General features: G+C 39.2%; 1 protein-coding gene across 5 annotated transcripts in view; it reads right to left on the reverse strand.

The window, feature by feature from the left end:
• Positions 1–12,368, reverse strand: part of LOC150107485 (kynureninase-like) — a 413,072-nt gene that overhangs the window by 173,321 nt on the left and 227,383 nt on the right. For 4 of the 5 annotated variants that reach the window (XM_090391901.1, XM_090391902.1, XM_090391903.1 and 1 more), the window contains one exon: positions 6,487–6,585. The exons of the other annotated variant lie outside the window; for it this stretch is intronic. In XM_090391901.1, the coding sequence (XP_090248027.1) occupies positions 6,487–6,585 (99 nt within the window). The remainder of the gene's footprint in view (positions 1–6,486; positions 6,586–12,368) is intronic. 5 annotated transcript variants of the gene reach the window in all.

The following is a 12,368-nucleotide window of genomic DNA, read 5'->3' on the forward strand; positions in this document are numbered from 1 at the left end:
CCTATCTGTACACAGTAGGCTAAGTCACAGTCACTACATACACTCCAGGATGTGCTACAGGATGGAGTTTATCCTTAGGAGAATGGAACAGAATTGCTAGTTTGACATGGCTTGAATGTGGTGTGAAGATCATATTTTATTAATACTCTGGCTATCTTTTCAGATGTACCTTTGATATAGGGAATAGGAATAGTGGTGCTTTGTTCTTGTCTGTTTGAGAAAGGGAACGTAGAAGGGCCATGTAATATTTTATATACTTTGTAGGAGCTATAGCCATTGGCCAGGAAAGTATCACAAAGAATCCAAAATTTGGACACAGGAGACAGATTCACAGTAGTATACTCATATTTTGCAAACGATTTTGGCAGATCACTGCATTATAAGTTAATAGTCAAACTAGAGCAGATGGGGTTGGATATTAGACTAGTGCATTGGATCAGAGATTGGCTATCTGATAGGTATCAGCAAGTTGTGTATGTTGGAACAACATCCCGAAAGAGGAAAGTCAGTAGTGGTGTGCCTCAAGGGTCTGTTTTTAGGACCATTGCTGTTTAAGCTGTATGTTAATGATATTGGAGAAGATTTAGATTGGGATATTCAGTTGTTTGAAGATGATGCAAAGTTGCATAAACTATGAAGAGTAGAGCAGATGTTGTGGAAGATGAATAGATTGAGTGAATGGGCATAGAGTGCAGATGCCAGTTCAATGTTGCAAAATGTAAGGTTTTAAAATTTGGGAAACAAAGATGTGATGTAGAATTTACACTTGGTGGGGATATATTGTTGGAGGTGGAGGAAAGAAATAAGAGATCTTGGGATGATGGTGCATAAGAATCTAAAATTCATAGGACACATTGACAAAATTGTGAGGAAATACAACGGATTTTGGAAACGATGTGTAGGACACCGACTTATAGAAGTAAGGAGATTCTTGTTGCATTGTATAGGGCTCTGACCAGGCCACACACGGACTACTGTGCACAGATTGGGTCACCTGATTTTCAAAAGGAGCTAAGGTAGTTTTTGATCTCTGGACTGTTGAATATGAAAAAAAGGTTGAGAAGATGCAATTTACAGAGTCTAGTGGATAGGAGGAAGAGGTGCAATATGATAGAGATGTACAAGTTGATAAGGGGGTTATCATAGAAACTATAGAAATATAGAATCGAATACAGAAACCATAAAGTTTCGGTGGATCCAAGAATAAGCAACCTTTCAGGACAGGGGCAACTCATGGTAAAGGAGGAGTAAAGTTCTGATCACTTTCCTTAATATTCTCCATAATGCAAAGCACATCTCCTTGCAGACATGTATGATGCTATGCACTATGGGAAGGGGTCACTACCCAGACCGGTTTCGACCTTTGTTGAGGTCTCGTCAGTGGAATATTGAATCCAACATTAATTCAAGCGGAGTAAGTTCTGATCACTTTCTTTAGTATTCTCCATAATGCAAAGAGCCAAAAGGCTTCACTTTGGCAATGCAAAATTATACAAATTAAGTGGATGTTGAATTAAATTATTTCAAAGCCGAATATATAGAAACTACAAGATTTTCGTGCCGAATATAGAAACTATAAAGTTTCGGCAGATCCAAGCGTAAGCAACCTTTCAGGACAGGGACAACTTGTGATAAAGATTGACCCACCCAAAGATTGATTCACCAAAAGATTGTTGGATTAAGTGAGACATGGTTGGTAGAGGATGACATCCTGAAAGGAATAGAGATGGAAGGGTATGATGTGTTTCGTGAGAATAAAAGGGGTAAAAAGGGAGGGGGAGTGCTATTGATGATAAAGAAAGAAATGTCTATACAAAGCAGAGATGCAAGAAGGAAATATTGCCAGTGGTTTTGAGGCAGTATGGTGTGAGATAGAGGTGAATGGAATCAAATACTTGGTTGGATGTTGTTATAGACCAGGTAATGTGAATGTTGTGATAATGAAATGTATAATCAAATTATCCAAGCAAATAAGAAAAGGGGTGATCATTATGGGCGATTTTAAGGCAATATAGATCATTATGGCAATATAGACTGGAATGATGAGATAGCAATTGGAAGTAAAGAAAATGAGTTTCTTGAGTTTTTGAGGGATAACTACCTCAGATAGTATGTAACAGAGGGCATGCCAGGATTGAGGGTCTTGGATTTGGTCATCTCATCAGAGGATGTAATTATAAATGAGTTGTCAAATCATCCACCGATTGGTGAGAGTGACCATAAGGTGATTACCTGGGTGGTTGCCAGCAGTGTGAGGACTTCTGTGAGAAAAGAGTTTATGTGGAACTACAAGGGGGGGGGGGTGATTATGAAGAGCTCAGGAGACAGCTTGTGGGCGTAGCATGGAATCAGGAGTCAGCTGGAAAAGAGAACAATACAGCTTGTGGGATTTTCGAAAACTATCTAGTAGATGCAATGTCTAAATGTATTCCAAGGGAGAGAAGGTTAAATAAGGTAGGTGTGAGATGGGTGAATAAAGAGATTAAGCATGCGATACAGAGACAAAGGGCATTGTGGAGGCAGCATAAGAGAAGTGGAGATAACCAATTCCATTAGGTCTACAAAAGACAAGGCAAGGAGGGTGACTTGGCTGGTGAGGGTAGCTAAAGAGAGGTGTGAACAGCAGTTAGCTAATGAAGCCAAAAAGAATCCTAAGGAGTCCTTTCGATATGTAGTCAGCAAAAGAAAGAATGATTATGGGAAGGATGACATTGATTGGAGAAAATGACAGTTGTTGCAGAATGTGTGGTAGAGATACTTAATGAGCAGCTCATAAAGGTCTTTCAATCTTGTGAATGTGACTTCATGGAGAGATTGAGAGCAGTTGATGATGGGGAAGTGAGGCTGACTGTAAGTGAGCAAGAGGTGTATGGGGAGTTGAACAAACTAGAAGTTAATAAGGCTGTGGGACTTGATAATATATCACCACGTATTCTGAAGGAATGTGCCAAGGAGTTGACACCTGCCTTGACATACTTTTTTAATGCGAGTCTTGCACTCGGTCAAATTCCTAAGGAGTGGAAGGAGGGCAAGATTTGCCACTTCATAAAGGAGGTGATCGAACTCAAGCATCAAACTATAGGCCTATATTAAATTTAGTTTAATCCTTTATCCAAGTGTGAACAAACAAAGTTTGCAGCTGAAAGTATCTTCAGGACTGGGGTAAGGTAGTACAACACCAGGCAACTCGTTGCAAAGGTAGAGCAAGCTAACATCACTCCTATCTCAGTATCTGCCATAATGCAAAACACATCTCCTTGCGGATATGTATAATGTTATGCATTAAGGGAAGAGCCACTACCCAGACTAGTTTCAACCTTTTTGTATAGGTGAAGTGGGCTCTAAAAATAAGATGATCCCGAAAGATTGCCCAACTCAGCGTTGTTCCACTCCGTGACAGGCTCATCCTATCACCAAGAAGAACTTCTCAGCATTGATTCTACCCAGTTGCAGGCTCACCCCACCACCAAGCAGAGCCATAATCTTAGCCGTGGCCCCACTCAGAGACATGCAAAAACCTATCCCCAAGCAGAGCCTCTCAAAGCCAGATCCACCTCGCACCGATTTCCACCCTCATTGGGGTCTCATCAGTGAGTAGGGGCCACTACCCAGACTAGTTTCGACCTTATGAATAAGTGAAACAGGCTCTAAAAATAAAACGATCTCGAAAAATTGCCCAACTCCGCATTGTTCCACTCAATGACAGGTTCACCCCGTCACCGAGAAGAACTTCTCAGCATTGGCTCTACCCAGTTGCAGGCTCACCCCACCATCAAGCAGAGCCATAATCTCAGCGGTGGCCCCACTCAGAGACAGGCAAAAACCTGTTCCCAAACAGAACCTCTCAGAACCCAAGTCTCACCCGCACTGGATTTGACCTTTATTGAGGTCTCATCAGCAGGAGCCAGGCCCAAGTGGAGATGCCAGACAGAAGCATTAGCAAGGTCATCTCTACCTATAGGAGTTGCCAAATGGTGTGCCACCTTTTTATTAAATTACTCTGGATTTAGAGAAAGATGTTGAAAATTTATTTTTCACTTGGTTAGACTATAATAAATTTAGTTTAATCCTTTATCCAAGTGTGAGTAAACAAAGTTTGCACCTGAAAGTATCTTCAGGACTGGGGTAGTAAGGTAGTACAACACCAGGAAACTCATTGCAAAGTTGGAGCAAGCTAACATCACTCTTATCTCAGTATCTCCCATAATGCAAAACACATCTCCTTGTGGATATGTATAATGTTAACATCTTTCTCCAAATCCAGAGTAATTTAATAAAAAGGTGGCACACCATTTGGCAACTCCTATAGGTAGAGATGACCTTGCTAATGCTTCTGTCTAGTATCTCCACTTGGGCCTGGCTCCCATTGAAGAGACTTCAATAAAGGTCGAAACTAGTCTGGGTAGTGGCCCCTTCCCTTAATGCATAACATTATACATATCTGCAAGGAGATGTGTTTTGCATTATGGGTGATACTGAGATAGGAGTGATGTTAGCTTGCTTCACCATTGCAACGAGTTGCCTGGTGTTGTACACCTTACCCCAATCCTGATGATACTTTCAGGTGCAAACTTTGTTTGCTCCCACTTGGATAAAGGATTAAACTAAATTTATTATAGTCTAACCAAGTGAAAAATAAACTTTCAATATTGGCCTATATGTGTGTCAGGTGTTCTGGTTAAGTTGTTGGAGAAGCATGTGAGAACTAGGATCCAGAATTGGGTTGACAACAATGGTATTATCTATGATAGACAGCATGGATTTGCTAAAGGGAGGTAATGTTTTAGTAATCTACTTACTTATTACAATAAAGTGACTACTTCCTTGGACAGAGGAGAAGGATACACAGTTATATACTTGGATTTCACAAAGGCTTTTGATAGAGTACCTCATGATAAGTTGACAGTCAAACTAGAGCAGATGGGGTTGGATATTAGATTAGTGCATTGGATTAGAGAATGGCTATCTGATAGGTATCAACAAGTTGTGTATGGGGGAAGCGATATCCAGGAAAAGGAAAGTTACTCGTGGTGTGCCTCGGGGGGGGGGGTCTGTTTTAGGGACATTGCTGTTTAACTTGTATATTAATGATATCGGCGAAGATTTGGATGGAGATATTCAGTTGTTTGCAGATGATGCAAAGTTGGGACAAACCATAAAGAGTAGTGAAGATGTTGTGGCCTTTACAAGAAGACTTGAATAAACTGAGTGATTGGGCACGGAAATTGGGGATGTGAGTTCAATGTTGCAAAATGTAAGGTTTTAAAATTTGGAAAACAAAGATGGGATGCAGAATTTATGCTTGGTGAGGATATATTGTTGGAGGTCGAGGAAATAAGAGATCTGGGGGATGATAGTGGATAAGGATCTGAAATTTAGGGGTCACATAACCAAAATTGTGAAGATAACACAAAGGCTTCTGGGAATGATGTAGAGGACACTGACTTGTAGAAGTAGGGAGATTCTTGTTCCATTGTATAAGGCTTTGATTAGGCCACACATGGACTATTGTGCCCAGATTTGGTCACCTGGTTTTCAAAAGGATGAAGAAATGTTGGAAAGGCAACTGACTAAGGTAGTTTCTGACCTCTGAAATGTCGAGTATGAGGAAAGATTGAGAAGATGTAATTTGCAGAGTCTGGTGGACAGGAGGAAGAGGGGGGAGATATGATAGAGACCTACAAGTTGGTAAGGGGTTGTTATAGGATCAATGCTGGAGAAGGTCCACAGAAAATAATGGGAGATCGGGGGAGAACCAGAGGTCATCCCTGGAAACTGTATAAAGAGGTTGTGAGTAGGGGAGTGAGAGGCAGGTTTTTTTCATGTAGAGTTGTAAATGATTGGAATGCCTTGCCTGAGAGTGTGGTGTCTGCAGGGAGTTTGAGTGTGTTTAAGACATGGTATGATGAGCTGTTTGTGTGATAAAAGGACCTCCCAGATGAGTCTTTGACTCCATGAGGTCTTGAGGTAATAACAACAATAATAATAATAAAAACTTTGGAGTAATAAGTTCTGATCACTTTCCTTAGTATTCTCCATAATGGAAATACATAAAGAGCCAAAAGGCTTCACTTCAGCGATGCAAAATTATACAAGTTAAGTGAATATTGAATCCGACATTATTTCAAAGCCTAATATATAGAAACTACAACAGTTTCATGCCGAATATAGAAACTATAAAGTTTCTATATTCGGCATGAAACTCTTGTAGTTTTTATATATATATGTATATATATTTGGCTTTGAAATAATGTTGGATTCAATATCCACTTAATTTGTATAATATTCTGCATTATTTTGTTGTAATCCTTTTGATTCATGATAACTGTACTGCTACCCTTATGTCATAAGATGTTGTAATGCCATTAACATAAGTTATGAATTCGTATCAGGTTGTTATACTGATCAAATTAAAGTAATTATAAACACGAGAAAGATGCCATGTATAAAAACTCTGAACAAACATCTAATTTTTTTTTATCCTACCTTGTAAGTACACCATGCTGCAAAGTCAATATTCCAATCATGCAAAGATAATTCAATGTTTCCAACAGCATGTGCAAGATCAAAACCAACTACACAGTTCTGAAAAAAAAAAAAAAAACCATTGCCACTGTTTTTTCTGAATGAATGTTTTAAAAATTGAATAGTTACTTATTAATATTTTTTAATATTAGTATTATTAGTACGTAAACACCAGCTAAAGACAGAGGTGAGAGTTTTTCTTTTGTAGATGGTAAGAGATGAGAAATTTTGTTGATATGAAAATATGCAGTATTAAAGTGAAACTTCTACAAAATTCTACCAGTAAGTTCAGAGATGCCAGAAATATATGGGATTGGAACCCTGTGGTCTAGAAAAAAAATGAATCTTTAGGTGTTGCCACACACAGGAGTCAATTATCTGTTGGATTTGATGAGGATCATAAGCATTTAATTCCATTAAAGTTTTGATAATGAGAAGCTCTTGTAATAAGCCTGAAGGAGACAACACTATGCTATCTATTAATTAATGACTTGACAATACCAGTTTTTGGGAGGTGTGATGAGCAGACTCTTGATGTATACATCTGCCAGTGAATGTAGGTTTCCGATGAACATGGGTTATGAAAGAATGAAGGCAGATGAGTTAGAAGTATTAAAGCTGTTGAAACCGTTTGAATCAAATACAGCAGTTGTAATGGATGGGATATCAGTATAGGCAGTGAAGGAATGTGCAAAACAGCTGGCAATGTCCATGACCTGGTTTTTAACTTGAGTCTCAACATGTGATTCCTAATGAGTGGAAGAAGAGCAGGAGCTTAGCTGTCATGGTGGTATAGAGATACCATGACAGTCTTACATGATTAAGTTTACGTTATTACTATACCCACATATACCCTTTTCTCACCCCTGTGAGAATAGGGTATAAGTGGAACTACAAGGGGGGGGGGTGATTATGAAAAGCTCAGGAGACAGCTTGCGGGTGTAGCATGGAATGAGGAGTTAGTTGGAAAAGAGATCAATGCAGCTTGGGGGATTTTCAAAAACTATCTAGTTGATGCAATGTCTAAATGTATTCCAAGGGTGAGAAGGTTAAATAAGGTATGTGTGAGATGGATGAATAAAGAGATTAAGCATGCGATACAGAGAAAAAGGGCATTGTGGAGGCAGCATAAGAGAAGTGGAGATAACCAATTTCATGAGGTCTACAAAGACCAGGCAAGGAGGGTGACTTGGTTGGTGAGAGTAACTAAAGAGAGGTGAACAGCAGTTAGCTAATGAAGCCAGAAAGATTCCTAGGGAGTTCTTTCGATATATATAGCCAGCAAAAGAAAGAATGATTATGGAAGGATGACATTGATTGGAGAAAATGGTATAAAGACAGCTGATGCAGAATGTGTGGTGGAGATACTTAATGAACAGTTCATAAAGATCTATCAATCTTGTGAATGTGACTTCATGGAGAGATTGAGAGCAGTTGATGATGGGGAGGAGAGACTGACTGTAAGTGTGCAAGAGGTGTTTGGGGAGTTCAGTAAACTAGATGTAAATAAGTGTAAATAATATATCACCGCGTATTCTGAAGGAATGTGCCAGGGAGTTGACACCTACCTTGACATATTTTTTTAATACGAGTCTTGCACTTGGTCAAGTTCCTAAGGAGTGGAAGGAGGGCAAGATTGTGCCACTTCATAAAGGAGGTGATTGAACTCAAGCATCAAACTATAGGCCTATCTGTGTGTCAGGTGTTGTGGTTAAGTTGTTGGAGAAGCTTGTGAGAACTAGGATCCAGAGTTTGGTTGACAACAATGGTATTATCTTTGATAGACAGCATGGATTTGCTAAAGGGAGGTCATGTTTTAGTAATCTACTTACTTATTACAATAAAGTGACTGCTAGCTTGGACAGAGGAGAAGGATACACAATAATATACTTGGATTTTTCGAAGGCTTTTGATAGAGTAATTCATGATAAGTTGACAGTCAAACTAGAACAGATGGGGTTGGGTATTAGATCAGTGCATTGGATTGGAGAATGGCTATCTGATAGGTATCAACAAGTTGTGTATGGGGGGGGTGCGATATCCAGGAAAAGGAAAGTCACTAGTGGAGTGCCTCAGGGGTCTGTTTTAGAGCCATTACTGTTTAACTTGTATATTAATGATATTGGCAAAGATTTGGATGGAGATATTCAGTTGTTTGCAGATGATGCAAAGTTGGGACAAACCATAAAGAGTAGTGAAATGTTGTGGCCTTTACAAGAAGACTTGAATAAACTGAGTGATTGGGCATGGAAATTGGGGATGTGAGTTCAATGTTGCAAAATGTAAGGTTTTAAAATTTGGAAAACAAAGATGGGATGCAGAATTTATGCTTGGTGAGAATATGTTGTTGGAGGTAGAAGAAATAAGAGATTGGGGATGATAGTGGATAAGGATCTAAAATTTAGGGGACACATTGCCAAAATTGTGAAGACAACACAACGGCTTTTGGGAATGATGCGGAGGACACTGACGTGTAGAAGTAGGGAGATTCTTGTTCCGTTGTATAAGGCTTTGATTAGGCCACACATGGACTATTGTGCCCAGATTTGGTCACCGGGTTTTCAGAAGGATGAAAAGATGTTGGAAAGGGTCCAAAGGAGACTAACTAAGGTAGTTTCTGACCTCTGGAATGTCGAGTATGAGGAAAGATTGAGAAGATGTAATTTGCAGAGTCTGGTGGACAGGAGGAAGATGGGAGGTACAATAGAGACCTACAAGTTGGTAAGGGGTTGTTATAGGATCAGTGGTGGAGAAGTTCTACAGAGAATAGTGGGAGATCAGGGGAGATTCAGAGGTCATCCCTGGAAACTGGATAAAGAGGGTGTGAGTAGGGGAGTGAGAGGCAGGTTTCTTTTGTGCAGAGTTGTGAATGATTGGAATGCCTTACCTAAGAGTGTGGTGTCTGCAAGGAGTCTGAGTGTTTAAGACACGGTATGATGAGATGTGTGTGTGATAAAAGGACCTCCCAGATGAGTCTTTGACTCAATGAGGTCTTGGAATAATAATAGTAATAATAATAATAATAATCTCCTATGAACAATTTTCCTCCAAATTAGCCTATCACTTGTCAGCACTGCAATATTATCAGATCTTATATTTTTGTCTTCTAGGACAGTTATGACTAATTCTAGGACACGTATTAGTCATTTTAGGACACTTATTAGTCATTTTCGGACACTTGTTGGTCATAAGTGTCCTAAGAGAAAAAAAAGTATCTTCCTCGATGTGTTTGTCTTGTCCTCTTGGCATAAAATACCTGTTTTGACAATCTTTCCTCTCCCATTCTGCTTAAGTGACCAGCTACCTTAGTTAGCCCTACTCATACATTCCTGAATGCTAACATTGCCAGATTTCTTTCTTATCTTGATTTTTAATATGATTCTGCCACTGACACCAACTCTTCACTCTCTAAATTTTTCTCAGAACTCTCAATATCAGGGCAATGAGACTTTTCTTATTTCTTGTGTCTTTTCTCCATGTGAATTTATGCACATCTTTATGCTGGAACATGATATTAGTAATGGCTAGTCTGTGTCCTGAACAGATATCCAGCAAGTACTTACCATCATTATTAGCTTTGCCCTTTTCTTCATGGATTCATTTCATACCCTGCTGATTAGATCTTCAACAAAGATCAGGTTTTCCATTTACTCTGTTAACTTCCTTCTCTAATGATTCAAAAAAAAAAAAAAAAATTTCTCCACTTCTTCCTTAGAACACATTTTGTGGGACCACAGGCAAAAATAAGTTTCATTGTCTAATTTCTCCATTTTGAAATTTGCACACATAATATCCTCAGTTTTGGTGATGAGTTCACTACTACTTCCTTTCCTTGATCATTATTGCCCAAATACAACACGAGCATTTATTATTTATAAGGATTCTCACCTATTTTAGATTTCTTTGTCTCAATAACACCAGTTATGTCCATTACTTTACCATTTCTTCTGCCAGTTCAATTTCCTTTCTATCGATACTCCTTAAGTTGATGACTGCTGTCACTACTACTTCCTTTTCTTGATCATTATTGCCCAAATACAACATCAGCATTTATTAATGAAATAAAGAGCCAAAAGGCTTCACTTCGGCAGTGTAAATTAAATAATCAGCATTTATTATTTAGTAGGATATCGCCAGTTCAATTTCTGTTGATGCTCCTTAAGTTGATGGTGCCTGAGAGTTTATTTTTCACTTGGTTAGACTATAATAAGTTTAGTTTAATCCTTTATCCAAGTGTGAGCAAACAAAGTTTGCGCCTGAAAATGTCTTCAGGACTGGGGTATGGTAGTGCAACACCAAGCAACTCGTTGCAAAGGTGGAGAAAGCTCTCATCACTCCTATCTCAGTATCTCCCATAATGCAAAGCACATCTCCTTGCGGATATGTGTAATGCTATGCATTAAGGCAAGGGCCACTACCCATACCGGTTTCGACCTTTATTGAGGTCTCGTCAGTGGGAGCCAAGCCCAGTAGTGGAGATACAAAGGCAGAAGCAATGAGCGGTCATCAGTCCTGAAGATACTTTCAGGTGCAAACTTTGTTTGCTCACACTTGGATAAAGGATTAAACTAAACTTATTATAGTCTAACCAAGTGAAAAATAAACTCTCAACATCTTTCTCTGAATCCAGAGTAATTTAATAATAAGGTTGCACACCCTTTGGCAACTCCTATAGGTTAGGATGACCTCTCATTGCTTGTGCCTTTGTATCTCCACTATTGGGCCTGGCTCCCACTGACGAGACCTGAATAAAGGTCGAAAACGGTATGGGTAGTGGCCCTTGCCTTAATGCATAGCATTACGCATATCTCCACTATTGGGCCTGGCTCCCACTGACGAGACCTCAATAAAGGTCGAAACTGGTATGGGTAGTGGCCCTTGCCTTAATGCATAGCATTACGCATATCCGCAAGGAGATGTGCTTTGCATTATGGGAGATACTGAGATAGGAGTGATGAGAGCTTTCTCTATCTTTGCAATGAGTTGCCTGGTGTTGCACTACCTTACCCCAGTCCTGAAGATACTTTCAGGTGCAAACTTTGTTTGCTCACACTTAGATAAAGGATTAAACTAAACTTATTATTGATGGTGCCTATTTTAAATTCTTTTAACATTGTTTGCTCCAGTAGCTGACATTTTGATGTTTGCCATAGTTTTCTGGTGAATACACTGTATTCACCAGAAAACAGTAAATGTCCCAGTCAGCATGAAATGCCTCACTGTTCCATCATGTTTGTTTCTGGTTTAAACCAATGCAGAATATAATTTGGTCAACTAAGTCCCAAATTTCTAGCCCATCTTTATTCATTCAGCACCCAGTGGATACCTACTAATAGAGTGCACCACATGAAGGTGTGGATTGGACACGAGGTCAAAGGACTCATTCAGTTCTCCACATTCCTTAACAGCTATGTGGAGGTCTCCTTCTGGTTATCTGGACTTTTAAAACTTTAAGTAATCTGCTCATATTCTATAGCAGACTAATGACTAAGTTAAATAAGAAAATGCTACAATAGTTCTGGATTTTGCCAAGGCATCTAACAGGATTCCACATACAAGATTGCTTTACAAATTCAGAGAGATAGTATTCAAAATAAACTTATGACACAGAAAGGAAGGTGGCTGACAGATAGGTATCGGAAAATGATATATGGAGGTGCTAAGAGAATAAGAGAATGAAGGTGACCAGTAATGTAACACTGGGTTTGATACCTTGAGCCATTGTTGTTTAATTTATATATTAATGATACTGGAGATGGACTAAAAGGAGATATCCAGTATTTTATTGTTGATAATGCTAAGCTGAGCAAGTGATAAGTAACATATCTGATATAGGATCCCTG

Source organism: Typopeltis vanoorti, chromosome 4 (assembly GCF_054136105.1).
Source record: "Typopeltis vanoorti isolate ZY-2024b chromosome 4, IOZ_Tvanoo_1.0, whole genome shotgun sequence".
In the NCBI taxonomy this organism is placed as follows: domain Eukaryota; kingdom Metazoa; phylum Arthropoda; class Arachnida; order Uropygi; family Thelyphonidae; genus Typopeltis; species Typopeltis vanoorti.